The 18855-nt window shown below is 33.9% G+C and overlaps 2 protein-coding genes across 3 annotated transcripts; one reads left to right on the forward strand and one right to left on the reverse strand.

Annotated features, from left to right (window-relative positions):
* Positions 1-2250: 2250 nt before the first annotated feature.
* Positions 2251-4078, reverse strand: LOC148176486 (uncharacterized). The gene is made up of 7 exons (XM_088033896.1): positions 3561-4078; positions 3198-3514; positions 3006-3149; positions 2833-2959; positions 2631-2788; positions 2530-2585; positions 2251-2479 (listed from the first exon to the last, which is right to left on the reverse strand). The coding sequence occupies exons 1-7, from the start codon at positions 3723-3725 to the stop codon at positions 2289-2291; spliced, it is 1158 nt and encodes a 385-aa protein (XP_087890022.1). The 5' UTR covers positions 3726-4078; the 3' UTR covers positions 2251-2288.
* Positions 4079-4778: 700 nt separating this feature from the next.
* Positions 4779-16436, forward strand: LOC148176487 (uncharacterized). Of its 2 annotated transcripts, XM_088033894.1 has the most exons (4): positions 4779-4863; positions 6892-7006; positions 7257-11693; positions 16275-16436. In XM_088033894.1, exons 2-3 carry the CDS (start codon positions 6974-6976, stop codon positions 11511-11513), a joined length of 4290 nt encoding a protein of 1429 aa, XP_087890020.1. In that variant the 5' UTR covers positions 4779-4863; positions 6892-6973; the 3' UTR covers positions 11514-11693; positions 16275-16436. The 2 variants fall into 2 exon arrangements, with proteins under 2 accessions (XP_087890020.1, XP_087890021.1); XM_088033895.1 differs by lacking the exon at positions 4779-4863 and having other exon boundaries at positions 6852-7006.
* Positions 16437-18855: the final 2419 nt, after the last annotated feature.

Genomic DNA, 18855 nt, shown 5'->3' on the forward strand with positions numbered 1-18855 from the left:
GATTCTTTGTGAAGTCTCGAGATGTTTCTAGGCTGCAAATTTATTGAATTTTCTTTAGATTCGATAAATTTTCTTTAAATTCTCTTTGAATTTATCTCAAATTTGATTTAGCAATTAATTGTGATTTTAAAATTTTTATTATCTCTTTTTAAACTTTTCTCAGATTGTTTTTAGATTGTGGTACAACCGTGAGCCAAAATACCCATAAAGTTTATCGTTTAAATAACCCACAAATTTGACCCAAAATGTTTTGCTATCAACTGTAACATCCGTTAGGTTTTCGAAATGAAATATAGCTCGCTGCGCTTGCTCAAAACAGTCAGAGGATGATTTTAGCAGCACGAAGTACCAAAATGTTCAATTTTTTATTAAGATATTTATTTCCACTAGACTTGTGATTCAACTTTACAATTTTCCACTAGATTCCCATTCATACTCGAATCCGAGAAGTGCAAGGTGTTTATAAATGTTTCTAGCATCAAGGGTGGCTCTGGAATTCCTGTTGTGCACTACTTTTACTGTTTTCATAGTGAATATAACTATCTTGAAAATTGTTTATGTTTCTTACGTCAACGACATTTCAGTTACGGTTTTGTGTCCAAATTTTTAATTTTCAGGTTTCAAACCACAACTAGAACAGTTTTTGTCTCAAAACTTACTTCGCTCTATGATTGAGGTTAACTACAAATGTCAGTTCAAAAATCTAAACCCACATTTATAAAGAGCGGCAAATGTCTTTGACATTTCATAGCCCCCCTTGATCTTAGAAACATTTATAAATACTTTGTATAAAACACGATATAACCTACAAATATCATTGGTTTTGGACATATAGCTCGGTTCGCGTGTTTAAGACAATTGAGAAACATTTTTGGCATCATTGGGACAATTTTGGGGAAGTACAGATCGCTGCGTGTGTTCATGGTTGCCTGAAAACAACCAAAATGTTCAATTTTTTTATCAAGCTGACAGATATTTCCACTAGAAGTGTGATATGACTTTACGATATTCCACCGGACTTGTGACCCTACTCCGATAGATATTCAATTCATATCATTTTATTCTTTTAAAAACTTGAATTCTTTTAAGCTTTTCAGATTGCCTCAGATTCTCTAAATTCATTTTAGATCAGAAAATTGATATTTTCCTAGAATTCTTAAAATTTGTTTATATTTTCTAGGTTTTCTGTGGATTTTCTAGATTTTTCTAGACTCCAAATGATACCTTAGATCGTTTTAAAATAATTTTAGCTTACCAGGATAGGTTGCCAATAGACAGAACGTGGTACAATCGTGAGCAAGAAATTCCCATAAAATTTGTTGATTAGGCACAATATAATCTATAAAAGTAAATCTGATGACCAAATTTTTTAACATCGACTGTAACATTTGAGAAGGTTTTAAAATATAGCTCGCTTTGCTCGCTCAAAACAGTCGGGGGACATTTTTGGCAGCACTGGACTAAATTGCTGCGCTTGCATAAATTGTATTGTTGGTGGCCTACAAACAACCAAAATTTTCATTAATTTTTTTTGTTAAGATCACAGATATTTCCACTAGACTTGTGATTCGACTTTACAATTTTCTCATCATACTACAATGCGGGAAGTTTAAAAATAGATAATTTCAGAGTTAATATGGTTTTAGGCTTTAGATTCTTTAAATTCATTTGAGAATCTTTGATTTTTTTAATACATAATCTTGATATTTTCCTAGGAAACTCAAACCTTGCTTAAATTTTCTAGATTTTCTAAATTTTTCTAAACTAAGTTGGTTACCAACATCTTTCTTCGTTTGCAAAAAATACCCAAAGTTTATCGTGTAAACACAATATAACCCACAATTTTTTACCATTGACTTGTAATATCTAAAAGTTTTCGCTGAATTTGCAAGAATTGTATAGTTTGTACGGTGAGAGATTGAATGACAGAAAAGTCACTAAATCTACGCGATAAAAAGTGTACCATACGCGCGAAATTTAAAATAACAAAATAACCCCAGTTACTGACAACTCTGTCAACCCATTTCGCGTAGGAATTTAGTGTTTTTAGTGTATTTTGTAGCATAATTTGCTACCAACCTATATGTCAACTGTCGAAATATCCCAATCTCTCACCGGATAAACTATATTATTGATTGCCTACAAACAACCAAAATGTTAATTTTTATGAATGACATACATTTCCACCGGACTTGTGATCCGACTTTACAATTTTCCACCGGGCTTGTGATTCAACCTCCTCGCGGGAAATTCAAATCAAAAACAGAAAATTTATTACAGAATTCACATTACTCTTGTTTAAACTTAGAATCGTTCTTATTATTAATATTAAACTCCAGTTTACCCCCCACGACCTCTTCACTCTCATCACAGTCGTCCGAAGACACACTCTCCTTATTTTCCGGTGGTTTGTTCTCCTCCAATTTCTGTTTATTCTCCTGTCTCTTATCATGCAACTTCCTTTTAATAGCGACCATGCCTGCAACCACCAGTGGTATAAAACATTACTACCAACCCCCACGCCCTCACATTTCAAAGTTTGGAACATGACATTTCTCGTTTTCGGTTTCCTGAGCGCCATACTCCTGCAAAAAAGTGAAATCGTTTATTTTTACCAATGGAAGTCTTACTGGTGCTCCCGCTCCTCCATCTCTTTGCGCAGAATTAGAAAACTGTACATGGAGTCGCATCGGGGCGAGAACAGCGAGCACTCGAAGATGTCCTTCTCGCACGTGCATTTCTCAGCTTCCTGGTGGTAGACCCAGTGGGAGATTATTTTAACTAAAACCTGAACAAGCATGTAAAGGGTGGAAATTCATGGGGGCGACGTACAGAATTTGAGAGTTCGAGAAGCAGCCATCCCTTCAAGCACAAGAAGAGGATTCCCACGTCTACTGTTAGTTTCCTGGCCAAAGGAAAACCGAATAAAATCGGGACTAGAAAGAGGTAGTTTAAGGTACTAAAAATGAGGTTTAGATGGTCTTTGGGGGGTGTTAATGACTTACTACACCGCTGAAGTTAGAACTAGGAAACTTCCTAGGATTAGTCGGCGGTGCTCCCAGTTCTGGACCGCGGCGCACCTGCACAACTCTAAAGCTACCTGAGCTGAAGACATGAAAACTGTTAGTCTAAAGACGCCCTCCACAAATCTAAAATGATAGAATCCCAACTACCGGCCATCACCTCCAGAGTGTTACCTTAAGAAGTATGAAAAACAGAGTAAAACTGACAGGGTGAGGTAGTTCAAACAGAGCTTTCCGTCGTTGTTCTTCAGCTTCTCCCACACGGCGCTGTGGAGGTGGAACGTCAACAAAACGATAAACCCGAGAATTAAGTGGCCGGAAGGCGACTTCGCCCCGTCCAGGGGGTCCCTAAAATTGACGATTTTCAAGTCGTTGCGGACGAGGGTGGCGAGGGAGTAAATGCAGGCGGTGGTGTAAAATCCGGAGTACCATAAAGCGCGGCGGAGGCGGCTGCGAATGTACTCCTTACATTTCATTTTTTTGAATAGAGCCTACAATGACAGTGACAGCAAAGATTGAGGTTATGTGAGTACAGACGTTTAGAAGATCGTCGAAGATGAGGTGTAGGATGAACCAAGTGAAGAGCATCCATGTGGCGCCGTTGCAGAGGGTGTTGTTGTAGTAATTCCCCACGTATTTGTCCAGAAGTCGGGGGATGAAGGTTAGCTCGGATTTGAGAAACATGTTGATGTAGGAGGCCATGATTGGGGGAGAAAGCGCTGAAAGAAATTTAAGAACACACAGTTTTGGTGGATTTGAGCATTGTTTAAAGTGGGTTAATTTTGTAGTTTATAATGTGTTTTGACAGGTTTAATTTTGACCGGCATTTCGGGTTCCACGCCACTTGTGAGGTACCAGAAACAGAGTTTGTTGTGGTTGGTTGGGCTTGAACGAATGACAGGGCGTTAAAATAGCGGTACGATTTGAATGTAACGAAATACTTACGGGGGGATTTATCCCTGCTTCTGTAAAGAAAATTCGATAATTATGATGAAATTTTAGCAAATCCAAAGAACATTCATTAAACACATCTAAAATATCTTAGGAAAATACAAGTAGTTTCACTATTCGCTTTCAAAAAATGGTCTTTGTTATTTGTTTTTTATACCTTTTTTTGCACCTTGAATTGAAATATCCGAGATATGTTAATTATTTCGGATATTTGAGACTAATTATTGCGACTTTTCTGTGGTCAAAATGTATTCATGGTGCAGTACGACGAGTGTGTGAGTCCATTTGCTGTTTGTGTTTGCCGTAATTGAAAGGTTTTTTTCTTAAGGATTAACTGTTGCACAACTCAACCAATTTGAAGAAAGAAGATCTCTTGTGCTCCACAACGTTCAGATTGAATTTTGAACCTGGAAGAGCTGAACTGTACCTTAGGCATGTTCTTTTTTAGTTAAACTGGAACTCTGCATAAATGTAGTTATTAAAAATAATAGAAAAGTCGAAATGGTGCATCAAAATACATTTAAACAAGCAAGAATATGTAGAAAAAAAGAGCAAATAAGTTTTTCAAACCATAACGAACAGTACCTATAGCAATCATAAACTGGCGGTTAGACTTGAAATTTTTAAAAACCCGAAATATCAAACTGTAAAAATGCAAGAATTTAGAGAAAAGCGCCCCGGGCCCACAGTATCAAATATTAGGAAAAACACGAAGAAAACGCTAGAAAATTGGCATTTTGAATAACAGATGGCATAAACTCAACTAAGCATTCGAACTGATAAGTTGACATGATAAGATAACGTACTGAATAGCTTAAAACGTTTAGTTAACAATAAAACAGATTGCGAGTAATTTTTGTGAATTTTTGGATTATTTTTCGCTCAGTTTGTAAGTATGTAGTACTAAAAAGCATTAAAAATGATACAAAAATCTTAAGAAATATTTTTTCAACGAAAGTGACTCCAAAAATTGATGTTTTCGTTCATTAAATATGTTCGCACAGACCTGTCAAAATTGACTTATGTCAGAAACGATCTACGTACGAAAACATCCTTCAAAGCCATATAATTGTGTGGAGCTTTCATGAGTCGTGGGAAAATGACATTTAGAATAATAAGTAAGAAATGGACTATTGTCATGAGTCATGACTCACTGTTTGATTAAAATGAAGGGTCGTAGAAAAAATAATGTTTGTATCTATACAGGTGTACCCAAATAAAGTGCAAAGATTTTAACCCCAATATCAGACAAAACAGTTTGACATAATAGCCTAATTTCGCGTTTCAAAACGTCACCGTTTCCGAAAAAAAAATGATTAAAGCTTTTTGCAGAAATGAATGCGCGTCAATGCAGAGTCTAACTTCAAGTTCACAGTCAGTCCAGCTGGTCATCAAAAAGTTGGGAATAAAAACGCTAATTGGGAAAATTGGCGAAGGGTGCGACATCTATTGTCGTTTGTCTAAAACGCCGAAACGGTGAACAACAAAAACGGCCTGTCTTTGAAAAGTGTTTTTGAACCGTTTTCGTTGTTGCATTTTGCAAATTAACAGTTTAAAATACTTCTACTTTGTGTCTAGACTTTTTCCCTGCTTAGGACTAAAGTGATTTGTCGTTTTGTTTAATATTTCAATGGTCAAATATCTCATATTGTTCAAGAGTAAATTGGCAAGAAATGTTAACATAATTCAACGAATCAGGCTCACTGACGCTGTTAAATTTTAAAAGAGGCCTTGTAGTTACAATTTGTATCATGAGATACTAAAAAATGGCAGAAACGCACGCACTAAAAATATAAAATTGAAAAAAGCCAAATACAGCTACTTTGATGTTAGTTTATAGGTTTTACTTGCAAAAAAATTGTTGGAAAACATTCAATAGCCACAGGTGCATCATTTCCTTGACTATTATATAAATATGTAACTTTCTTTTAAAACCAGAGCCGAATAACAGAATGAAATCGCCAAGAAATATTGATTTGAACCGCCAATAAGTCCACAGCAGCCTTCTATTAAACGTCCGAAGAATGCTTGTATATTTAAGACAATTATCTGCATCGTATGGCATTTTAAAATAAAGAAAAATGCAAATTTTTGTTGCTTGTTAGATACTGTTGTTCACCGTTAAAACCGCCATTTTCTAGTTTAGTTGCGCCATCTGTTGACACCCGAATAGCCCCCAATAAACAAATGGCAAAAAATGTCTTAATCGGAGTTCCAATCAGTTTAACATTAATCGTGGTAGAGAAATGTGGGTTTTAATTACCAAATTGTTCAATTTTGGATTATTGTGAGTTAGATTTTTTTTATTCTTTGTCAGTGTTTTTTTCAGAAGTGTGGTTAACCTAAAATTTCAAACAAATTCATTTTTAATGCAAAAATGATGTTTTTAAAAGCATTAATTAAGTGAAAGTTAAACAAATATGATAAAAGCGAGCGTATACGTTTTTTGTTCGAACGGTTTTTGCAGTCTTTGGGAAACAGTTGCTGAATTCGGTGCCATAAGCTTCGAATAACGGGTAATCCGAGGAGGTTTTGCCCCATTCGAAATTCGATTTTTTTTTGCAGAATTGTTATCTACAGCGGTGTCCGATATTGGAGTTAAACTCTTTGCACTTTATTCAGGTACACCCTGTAGAACTCGTTAAAAAGTGCTTTTTTGTGATATATATATATATACTCGGTTGGCGCCACGTGCATCTACGTTTCCACTCGTGCACAATTTACCACTTTCCGCACTGGATGTCCTTTTATCTGTACAAAATGTATCAATTTTTTGTCTTGTTTTTATTTTACTGGAACACCACATATTTTATGCGCCTATTTTAAAGCTTTTTTGTTTTGATATTATGAATAAAAAACATTGAGAAGTTTTGTAAAAATATTATCTAAAAAATTGGGCATAATGCTTTGTTTGCAGATTGTATACTAACCAATTACCTGATTCTTGTTGCCTGAGAAGCGCATCTAACAACACCTATTTTGAGAATTGTTCAAAGAAAATGAAGAAAATTGACGACCCTCTTCGAACACTAGTAAGTCTTAAGTATACTTTTGTACTGAGCTAAGGCTATATTGCACCTATAAAGCTTGTTGAGAGTAGTTTGGGGTTTTTAGGCGATACGCATTGTTGGCAAAGAAATATTCGAAACCGCTCTTACATCAAGGGCAACAAAATCATTGTTGACCAGTGTTATTTGGGTCCGAAAACGACTCATTTTAGGAACTTATAAGAATCCGTAAAAAAGCTATTTTTGGGAGAGTAAACCAAAATTGTTTTTTCAGACTTTTAAAAAGAGGAAGGGTACAACCGACGTTGGCAAAGAATACGAAAATCTCTTCATGGCAGATGTCGTTTTCAGTCTGATGGAGGATAATTCCATTGACGATTTCCACGTGTGGTCAAATGACGATGATTTCGGTAGCTTTGACGATGTTATTATTGAAACTAGTAAGACGAAATGCGCACTTCAGCTTAAGCATGCAATGACAAAAGAGAGACAATTAACTTTACAACAATTTCTTGCTAACAAAGGCGATTTTAGCATTCAAAAGTATTTTCAGTCATTTCAAGATAAAAAAGCAACTCTTTCTGGTTGTAAATTAATTTTATTCACAAACCGCGCATTCCATCCTGAAGTCGGGAAAAAAATTACAGTTTCTCTTGGTAAGAATGACGATCAACAAATTGATGTGATAATTTCTAAACCGGATACTGACCCATTGAAGGGGATTAATGTAAATGGTCAAAATTGCTTCCAGTTTCAAATTGTTCCGGAAAGCTCAAATGTAGTTGAAGACAGACAAACTTTTTTTGCAAATTTCTTTGTTTACCCAAATCAAAAGGATGTGAAAACTTTGGAAAAAGATCTTCTTAAAAGCATAAAACAAAAATTTTCTTGTAGAGACGAGGTCCCGGAAAAGTTTGTAAAATTTTTTGATGACTGGAATCTTATTGAAGGAACTAAAGAAAAATTGTGCATGCCAATGATAAAACAGTTGCTTGCTTTGTGTTTAGTGTCACGCTCTATTTATCCACTTTCATTTGACGCAAATGAAAACAAAAATTATGAAATTTTACAAAGAGCCATTTCTAAATTTAACGTCACAATTTTTGACACAAAGCATGTTGAATGTTTACAAAAAATATCAGAAGAATACAAAAGTTGTTTCAATACGAAAGAGGCGAGCGTTACAAACCGAAACTATCAGTTGACAAAGAGTGAACTTGGCGACTTATCAAACGAAGCTTCTTCAAAATTGTTGTGGCTGATGGATAAATTTCCTTTAATCCTGGATGACAATCCGGAAGTTCGACAAGCAATTAACTTGTGCGGCAACAAAAATTACATTTTACTGACAAATGACTTACATCGAAATTTTGAAAATTCCACAGTGTTTCAAACAGTGTCCGATCTGAAAATTCATGAGGAAATTTTTAATGAGTTGATCGTAAATTTTAAATTATTGATTGCGGGGACGGAAATTAATTTAGCAGAGTTGCTTAAAAATAGCGAAATGGAAGATGTAATTACCACGAACGACTTACTACTTATGACAACAAATGACCGCGAGATTCGGCAAGAAACTGAAAAACTTCCAGTTCCGTACATATCTAGAAAACTTTCCAGAAATTTCGTGGACTTTGAGTTTTTAAACCAGGCAAAAGGCGATACGTTAGTTCTAATTACCAATGTTTGTGACGAAAAACGAGAAAATATTTTAGCCAAGCATAACCCAGTTCATGTCAACAATTATCTCAAAGAGAGTAAGACAATCTCAAGACAATTTGGACGGAAACCAGTTTTTCTTGTTAGTGAAAATAATTGTACGACGGAAATAATCCAAGAAATTTCTGATAAAAGCAACAAAAAAGTGTTGCACCATTTCAACTTTTGTCATGAACAATTAGAGTGGGTCAAAAGTATTGGCGACATTTCTGATTTATGGCGGTTTCGATTGGTGTCAAAAAACGCTTTCATTGATGAAGAAATCTTGAGCGAAACAAATTTTGAGAATAATATTCAACTAATTGTCGGTGATCCTGGTCTAGGAAAGTCGTCATTGATGAAAAGCTTAAATAACAGACTTCTTTCAGACAGAATAACGACACTTATTACTCCTTACGACATAAAACAAATCTGTCTTTTCTTTAAAAAGAATCAAAACGTTAATGACTTAAACGAACACATTCTAAAATTGAAATATAAAAATTGGAGTCGTTTTGACTACCACGCCGTCAATTCATTGATTGAAACCAAAAGTGTTAAAGTTGTTTTTCTTTGGGACGCTTTGGATGAAATTATTTCTGACAACAATCGCGAGGTGATAATCCAAATTATTCAAAAATTATCGGAGCGAGGGATCGTACAATTGATAACGTGTCGGCAACATTTAAGACGTACTTTAGAGTCAAAATTCGTTATTCTGTCTAAAACAGTCATCGAGTTTAATAAAGACCAACAAGTCGAATATAGTAAAGAGCGTCTCCAGTGTGTTAATTTGAGTCAAGACGAACTTAATCTCATAATTACAAAAATTGTAAACAATGTCACTCTTTACCGGCACAGAGATATTTTAAGCATTCCTTTGCAAATTTACATGCTCACAGAAATTTTCATCCAAAATAATAGCAAAATTTATGAATTTACTGAAGGACTTTTTCCTTTAGGTGATCTTTACGAGCACTTTGTCGACGAAAAAATTAACTTCTATTACAAAAAAAATCCGAAATTTGAGGAGTCAGATATCGATGAACTCAATTTTGAAAAAAGTGCTTTAATTACACAGTTTGAGGCATTTTCCTTGAAAACTATTCTTGCAGAGGACGTATTAAAAGAGTTGAATATAAACACAGACAATATTATTGAGAAAGGAAATGAATTTAAGTTTGGCTTTGTGACTAAAGTAGATGAACCAAATTCTGAAAGTTTCATTAAATTTGCTCATATTTCGTACGCGGAGTATTTCGTCGCACGGTACTTTAGCCGACGAAGAAATTCCAAAGCAAAGATTTTTATTTTCAAAGAAAAATACACGAATATCCGTTACTTTTTTGATTTTATATTAGCTAAAAACTGTCCTGTCCACTGCGCAGTTTTGTGTAACAATTTATCGCAACTAAAAGAGCATGAGGACAAACTTGATATCAAAGACGCAGCTGGAAGAAATCCTTTACAATTGGCGTGTTCTTGGGGGCAAAGATACGAAATTCTAGAATTAGTCAAAGACGAGGATGAAGAAGACACTGCCAACTTTCATTTAGAATTGGGAAACAAAAAGATCATTGATACACCTTTTGACAATTTGAATATGATCGACATGTTAACAGCAAAGTGCGATGTTTATGAAAACGATCAGATCTTTCAGATGAACGCGATAAATTACGCTGAAGCAACTGATAATTTGTTTGCTCTCGCCGCTATTGAAGAAAACTGTCACGTCAAGTTGTTTAATTCCGATAATTACAGCATTCAGTGCAACATTTTGTATTTTTCTGTTCTTCTAGAGGTTCCAAGATTCAGAAATTTGTTTCAATTGTATTTAAACTGTTTTACAATTGGTTCTTTCGGAAAAACTTTACTTCATGTAGCTTGTGAAAAAGGTAGTCAAACCATGGTCGAATTCTTAATAAGCCTCGGTATCAAAATTGATGCCGTCAGTGAAGATGGGGATACACCTTTAATCGTTGCTTGTTTGAAGACAAACGAAAGAATAATTGAACTGTTGATTGGTGCCGGGGCCAATGTCAATGCTTCCAATAAAAGTGGCGATACACCTCTAATACATGCTTTCAGTCATGCAAATGAAAAAATTATAAGATTGTTAATTAATGAAGGTGCCAACATTAATGCTTCCAACATATTTGGTGAGATGCCTTTGATCCGAGCTTGTTTCAAAGGAAACGAAAAAATTGTAGAACTGTTGATCAACTTAGGGGCCAATATCCATGTACGTAGTAGAAATGGTGATACACCCTTAAGTCGAGCGTGTTTTAATGGAAACGAAAAAGTTGTACAATTGTTAATTACCGCAGGGGTTAACATTAACACACGCAGTGAAACCGGTAATACACCTTTGTTAAGAGTTTGCGGAAGTGGAAACCAAAAAATAGTATCAATGTTAATCAAAGCAGGGGCCGATGTTAATATTTCTAATGATTTTGGTACGACACCATTAACCTTTGCTTGTGCCAAAGGAAAAGAAAATGTAGTAGAATTGTTAGTCAATGCAGGGGCTAACATGAATGTCTTAAATCATAAGGGAATCACTCCTTTAATTATCGCTTGTGATAACGGGAACGAAAATATAGCGGAAATGCTAATCAATGCGGGATGCAGCATCAATGCTTCTATCAAAAATGGCGATACGGCACTAATTCGCGCGAGTTTTAGTGGTAACGAGAAAATCGTAGAACTGCTTATTAAAGCAGGGGCTAATATCGATGCTTTCAATCACGATGGAATGACGCCTTTACTTATAGCTTGTGATAAAGAGTACGATAAAATAGTGGAGTTGCTTATCAACGCAGGGGTCAACTAACATTTTTAAAGAGTTTGTTTTTGTGGTTGTTTTACTTGAAGTACGCTTTCGTGTTTTACTACAAAAAATCTAATATATTTTTACAAAAGCATTCGTCATTTGTACTAAAACAGGGAGTCGTCAAAAAGAATCTCTGCATTGAACTTTTCGTCCTTACAACTTTGTTTCAACCATTTTTGGGTAAGTATTTATTTATTTGGGTTTAATTTAAAAGTAGTCTTAACATGGTCTAACCAAATATAGAGAATTCACATTTTTGAATTTTGACGAAAATCGATAGTTTTCTTGTTGTATAATATGATGTCGTTAGTGGAAAAATTGCAAAAAAATTGCTTATAATTTTTTAAGCGTTGTTAAGAGTCCGTTTCGAGCGAGATTGGAAAACATACCTATCAGCGATGCTAGCTTTGTGACATCAGATCTCAGCTCTTAGCAGAGCCCAAAGTCCCTAATCTATAAGTCTGAGCGAATTCACTAATCGCGTTTCCATGTTGATGACGTCAAAACGGTTCGCCTTTTGGCGCGAAGTTTGAATACATCGGTCAGCAAGCAAACTGCAGTTTTGCATGTATGTATTTTTATTATCCGAGTTTTTAATACTTACCCATTAATTGGGTAATTTTTTTTTAATCTTTAATGCACTATTTGATAGTTTGAATCCACAGCCTACTATTATGTATTTACGATTAGAAAATTCAATAAATAGAAATATGAACAAATTAATTTTAAGAGTACAAACTAATAATTTTGAAATTTTAATTGCAGATTTTTCTGTTTTGAATTAAGCAAAAATGTTATTCCGTTGTCATTTTTTTGTAAAATGGAATTTTTTTTCTTTTTTGTGAACTCAATCTGGGGACATACTGTATAGTGGATTGTATAGAAATTAATAATTAAAAAAACAACAAAAGCTTTGGATCAATTATTGTTATTAATTTGGTATGATTATAAAAAATCCAATACAGTAAACCTCCTATTTAATTTCTACCAAATTATTGAATGATAAATTTATAATTATATATACAGGGTGTCCCAGAACTCACGCCTAGCTGAAAAAGGGCGGATGCCGACAGCAATCAGGACGCCAAAAATGCAATTTATTTTGTCCTGATGTGCATTAAAATTGAGAAATTGCTTAACGAAACTGACCAATCCCAGACGCTCAAGCACAAATAATATTAACGTTGCTAGGTTTCATAATTAAATCCTAAAAAGGAAAATTGATTTGGTCCACTACATTTTTATAACTGACATCTAATGTCAATTTGACAGATAAAAACCACACAATGACGGTTCTAAAAAGAACCCTTTTATTTCAACAAGAAACAGAACAAGGCACATGATGTAATGGTTAAATCAAATGCTTGAACAAACCACCATTATTTTGGACACACAGATGAGCTCTTCTAACCAAACTTTGACATGGTACGGGTGCCGGTGATCTGTCGCGAGAATTTTTTGTACAGAAGATTTTCCGATTTCTAACTGGCGTGCCACAGTTCAGATACTTTGCGTGGAGTGTTCATCAACCGCTTCCAAAACGGCTTCTTTATTTTCATCAGTTCTGGCCTGTCTTGGTGCTCCACCAACTTCGCGCCGATCTGTTAATAACTGATCAGTGTGTCCAGCCCGAGAAACAACACTAAGAATCGTTTTGTTGTCCGGATAATAATCACGACCTGGAAAACGTCCTCGGTACGTTCTTGCTGCTAATACTAATTTCGATAGCACTTTTCAAAAATAAGACGCATTTCGAGGCATTCTGCCGCCGAGTACTTCTGAACCGTTTTAGGATATTTGTTGACACCAAACACCAACTAGGAAACCAGCAAGCAAGGGAAACCAAAAGAAACGCCGTTTCACACTCCACTTCGATTTTCAACTGTGTCAGTTGTCCTCCAGGTGTGTCTCTTGTCATTCAACGCTCGTCAACCAGTAGTCTTCAACCCTCTAGTCAATTTCTAAAGTACGCTGAGCCGTTTCTGCACACTAAGTTCAATATGAGTTAGATTTATTGAAGCCTGTCATTCTAACGTCAGTGAAATTTATAGTGGACCAGATTGTTCATACAAAATTCAAAGGAGAAAATTTAAACTGGTTTCTTAGCAACACGCCAGTGTATCCTCCAGACCATCTCCACGCGGCCTTGTGATTGGTCAACTTTGTCATGTCTTTTCTCAGTTTCTGTTGGAGCTGGAACTTTTTTTTCAGCAATTTACACGTTCACACCTTTTCCCGATATCCCCGGTTTTCGGCTAGGCATGAGTTCTGGGACACCCGTATATAAAAATATATAATATTATTTAATTATAATATAAGAAAAAAAATAGATGGTTATTATACATAAATAAAATTCAATTAAATCAGAATAGATCAAAATGTAAGAACCATATTTTTTCTACAAAGGTGTCATGAGAAAGAAATAATAAATCTGACTGTGTATTTGTAGAAATTATCGTTAAATGTGAATAAACTGTGAAAGTAGACCGGTTGAATAAGAAACATCAACATAATAATTATATGTAGTTGTATTTCTCTTGGATAATAAAAATCCAACCATTCATTGTAAACTGACATATCAAGTTAAAGAAAGATGTAGTTACCGCGACACTTTCACCGCAAACTTAGGATATCTTGATAAAAAATCCCATATCATTCGCATATCTACGTGTCTCAAATTTTGTGTGTCGGCTTTTTGAAATCCCGTTTCCATTGTGTATAAATTCTTTTGCAAAAACAACCATAAATCGCAACGCTGGTGGTAAACAAATGTTTTGCATACGGAATTCTATCAGTGGGCGGAGCGTGCAGCTGAAATGTGACGTCAAACCAATGAAAAAGTGTTTTAGCTCCCGCCTGAATATTTAAATTTCTTTACCCAATTTTGGCAAAACCGTCATGTATTTTTCAAAAAAATTTTCACCACTGCGTTATTTGAACAATATTCTATAAAATTTGGTACAAAAACATATAGGTTACATTTTTTGCGTTCTCCCTATTGAAGAGGTAAACATTGATGTGTGTGTCATTGCAGATTGATTTTATTTCTCTTAATTGTCTTAAGCTCTTATCTTATAAAACGGCAATAATAACAGGCGTTCGCTGAAAATCATCCGTCCAACATGTACAATTTAAAAAAAAAAAGCAAAAACAAAACCAATATTTGTACAAACTACAAATGAATGAAATGAATATCAATTTTGGACATCTGTGACATTTGTTTCAATCTGTCGCGTTTGACATTTCGTCGGCTTAGATTGTTAAGTTGCTAAGTCCATTTTGAATTTGTTGACATTGTTGATTCAAAAATCTTTTCAACAGTTTTTAGCCATGCCTTTACGCAAAATGTTCTTTATGTAATACATTAAGTTGAACGTAAAATTATTGCTCAGAAATCGTAAATTTTAGCATTAAACTTTTACTTTTCAATCAACATATCTCAAAAAATTGAAGACATGGATTTTTTTAACATTTTTCCGGTGATCTATGGCATTGTCCGATCACGGTGGTGCGCGACTTTCCGGACCTGTATATGGGGTTTTTCATACCAAATCGACTACTGTTGACCCCGATCTATTTCGATTTGGTTGAAAGTTTTTCATTTTTTTGTACCTCATGAAAACAGTTTTTTTCAAAATTTCTTTATCTAACTCAAAAAAAGTTATGAATTTTTCTAAAAAATGTTATTTTCATTTTGAAATAGCTATAACTTTTTCAAAAATTAACATATTGGGACGTTTTTTTTAAGAAATACAAAATTAAATCTATGATGATAACCTCAATGAAATTTTACCTTTTTAAGAAAAACCGCTATTTTCTCGAAATTCGCCATTTTTTATGTTTTATTTTATTTTCTCAAAAAACAAAAAAAACCGATTATTTCCGCATATCTGAGAGTGGGCCGATTTTTTTTCTATTTTTTTATTTAATTGAAAAAAATAAATTTTAATTTTTGTTTTTTTTTTAAGCTTTTACAGGAATATACTATACTCAATTCAAAGTTTCATTCTACAACTATAATAACTAGGATTTATGTTGAATATAATTATTAACATTCAATGATTTTAAAAATAATGCATCAAATCATTTATTAGTTTCTTCTCTGGCGTTTAAATATTTTACATATTTCGTGTCCACAATATAAAAGGGCCGTAAACTTATAACATAAAACATATTCGCCTGGGTCTAGTAAACTGTCTGTAGGTAAGTCTGTAATTGTCATGCCCTAACTTATCGATCTAATTAATACATTAAATTTGAATCCTACTTATTATACCTAGTTGTGGAATGAAACTATAGAATGAGTATATAATCCTGAAAATCGTTGAATTTAATTCATTTTATTGTATAACTTAAAAAAAAAATTAAAAAACTTAAGAATTTAAAAAATTTTTAATTTAAATAAAAAAAATAGAAAAAAAATCGGCCCAGTTTGAGACTTGCGGGAATGACGCAGAATAAATGAAGTTTTTATTAAGAAAATAAAAAAATTAATAAAAAATGGCGAACCTTAAAAAAAACGTTCCAATAAGTTAATTTTACAAAAAGTTCTATAGCTATTTGAAAATATAACAGCCTTTTTTTGGAAAAATTCATAACTTTTTTGAGTTGGGAACAAAAATTTGAAAAAATTCTGAGTACCGTTTTTCATAGAGTAGAAAAAGATGAAGCTTAATCGAAAAGGTTGGGGTTAAAAGTAGTCGATTTGGTATGGAATACCCCATATGTATGTTCACATAATATTATGTTTGCGAGTTTCAGGTACCTATGGTTTGAGCATGCAATAATTTTGTTGCAGAGGAACTCCTAACGTTATTATCATTCATCACTGGAAAAGATGGAGAAACATTTCTGGTTTTATCTATTACTAGAGTAATTTGGACATCATGCGGCTTTAAGAAAAAATGGATTATTATGAAGCAAACATGGTTGTAATTGGTGACGAAATGTCAATATGTAAAAATAAACTATATACTTTATCTAACTAATTATATTCTTAAGAATTGATGTGTTGTAACTCAAAGAAAAACGTGGGTAGTTTTGAAAGTTGAATATTTCACACATACGTGGCGTAGTCACAATGCAATGGTGTGAAATTTCCAACTTTTAGCTCGTGTGATATACTATACTTTTCCGCCGACCATAGCTGTTTCAGTCGAATGCAATACATGCATGTTTATAATTTTTGTAGCTGCAGTTTGACACGCTTGATTTGTATTTTTTAGATCTCTAATCTTTTTCTTTCACTCTTTTTGATTTTTATATTACTTAGTGGGCAATACAAATCATGTACAGTTGTGAGTACGAAATTTTGGATGAGGATTTGTCTGTCGCATAAAAAACAAGGATGTATTTTAAAGGTTATTGTCATCTGAAAGAAGGGACTGGCATAAATAGCATCTATGCCATCAATCATTTTCTATCAGAATCTTAACATCATATTGATTTTCCAAATTTTTCAAAGCTTCGAATTTTTTTGTCCTTACTTTGAAAATTTTTCAGAATTTTGTAGAACAATTAAAACTTGCAAATTTTCAACAAAACTGTTCAAAAAATGTTTTTAAAACTACTACAAAATTAACAAAAATATTCTGTTTTTTTCCTTGCGTCAATATCCATTATTATCAGAATTACGCAACCCCAAGTTTCAGTTTAATAACCCTTAAAAACTCCCAAGAAATTTCACAAGCCGTTTTTACAAAATCGTTTTCCAATAATTCCAAATCAATTTTCACAACCTTTCAGCTTTCAGTTCCTGTCATACCATGAAAAAACTACACGAAAAGTTGATCCTTCTGACCAATCTCTTCTTTTTCTGCTCCGGAAAATCCGGAAAAAATTTAAGTGGACCCTTAATTGTTTACAACGTGATTCTGATCATAATCTACCTGTCTACTCTAACTCTCAGATTTGTGTATCAACCGGAAATACGATCTTTCCAGTTGATCAACATCATCGGATTGATAATCCAGACGACAATTTTCGGGCTTGGATTCTTCCTGAATATTCTCTCTTCGTGGAGGAACTCAAAGAAGCTGATTCAGAGCTTGAACGAATTAATTGAGTTTGATGACGTGTGGACTGAACGCGGTTTTTTACTCCGAAAGAAAGTGATTGAACGGAATTTTTATATTTTTTTAGTTTTATCGTTTCTTTTTTTTCTTTACATTTTTATTGTTGATCTACTCTTTGATAACAGCTCGATTTTTCTGTGGTTGAGCTACTACATTCCTTTCATCGTCATCTACTTTTCTTCTTGTTTCATCTTTGTTACTTTTTCCTTCTTATATCCCAGATATGCACTTTTAGAGTTTATTTTGAAGAACATTTTACACTCGAGGCTCCATTTTGGCACCAAACATGTGACGCTGACCCAAACTGTAATCGACCAACTGTACGTTTTGAAAAAAGTCGCTCTGTCTTTATCTTCGCAATTTTCATCTCGTATCTTCTCTCTCTATTTTATCACGTGTATTACCGTAACAAACAGTGTGTATTTCATCACGATGGGGCTATTCACCACAGACGAGTATCTTATTTTGATTAATTTCGCCTCTGTGTATATTATCCAAGTCTTGGTGATCATTGTAATACAACACCACCTCAAATCAAAGGTAAACATTATCGTTTATTAATGACGATCATTAACGCACGATTTTTAAATTTAACGTTTTCTTTCAAACGTTTTGTAACTCGTTTCATTGGTTGATTCATTTGAGTCGATTCATGCTTCTGACTTTGGTTTCAGGTAAAAAATATAGTTTCATTGGCACCGCAGTTGCTACAGGTGAGGTGGGGAAACAAACGGGTAAGGAAAAAACCTACATATTAAAAGTAAAGTTGCTAATTTTAGATGCTGAAATTTTTCTTATTGATGGAAAAATCTAGTTTTGAGGTGAACATTGCGGGGATGTTCAATATCGATCCGTCAAATATTGTGGTGGTACGTCTTGTACTAATTTTTTTTTCTATTTTCTTTTTATTTTTTTTTAGATCATTACTTGGGTTCTTTCGTATTTGGTAATTATGATCCAGTTTACTGCACCTAATACTGTGCTTAACGGATCAAATGCGTACATCAGACAATCATCTTTCACAAGAGAAGATTAAAGGGATAACATTTTGAGCACCGTTGCTGTTTGTTAAAAAAAAAAGATTTTACTGTAATTGTACGTTTTTCTATAAAATTTATGGTTTTGATTAAAAAAAAAGAACAGGACGACGCAATAAAAGTATAAGATTATTTATTGACAAAAAGATTAACAAAATTAAATAATGAAGCACAAAATTTAGTTTTAGTTTGTAATTATTTTGCAAAATAATAAATCGTTTAATAAACGTA

The sequence above is a fragment of the Gnatocerus cornutus genome, chromosome 4 (genome assembly GCF_029298725.1).
Source record: "Gnatocerus cornutus isolate USDA-ARS CGAHR chromosome 4, icGnaCorn1.1, whole genome shotgun sequence".
In the NCBI taxonomy this organism is placed as follows: Eukaryota; Metazoa; Arthropoda; class Insecta; order Coleoptera; family Tenebrionidae; genus Gnatocerus; species Gnatocerus cornutus.

Bases quoted from the DNA above. Each gene is read 5' to 3' on its own strand.
- LOC148176486 (XM_088033896.1), bottom strand. From the start codon at position 3,725: ATGGCCTCCTACATCAACATGTTTCTCAAATCCGAGCTAACCTTCATC. The intron at 2,789-2,832 runs GTACGTCGCCCC...ATGCTTGTTCAG, and splicing joins TTCTCGAACTCTCAAATTCT to GTTTTAGTTAAAATAATCTC. The intron at 2,586-2,630 runs GTAAGACTTCCA...ACTTTTTTGCAG, and splicing joins ATGGAGGAGCGGGAGCACCA to GAGTATGGCGCTCAGGAAAC.
- LOC148176487 (XM_088033894.1), top strand. From the start codon at position 6,974: ATGAAGAAAATTGACGACCCTCTTCGAACACTA. The intron at 7,007-7,256 runs GTAAGTCTTAAG...TTGTTTTTTCAG, and splicing joins ACGACCCTCTTCGAACACTA to ACTTTTAAAAAGAGGAAGGG.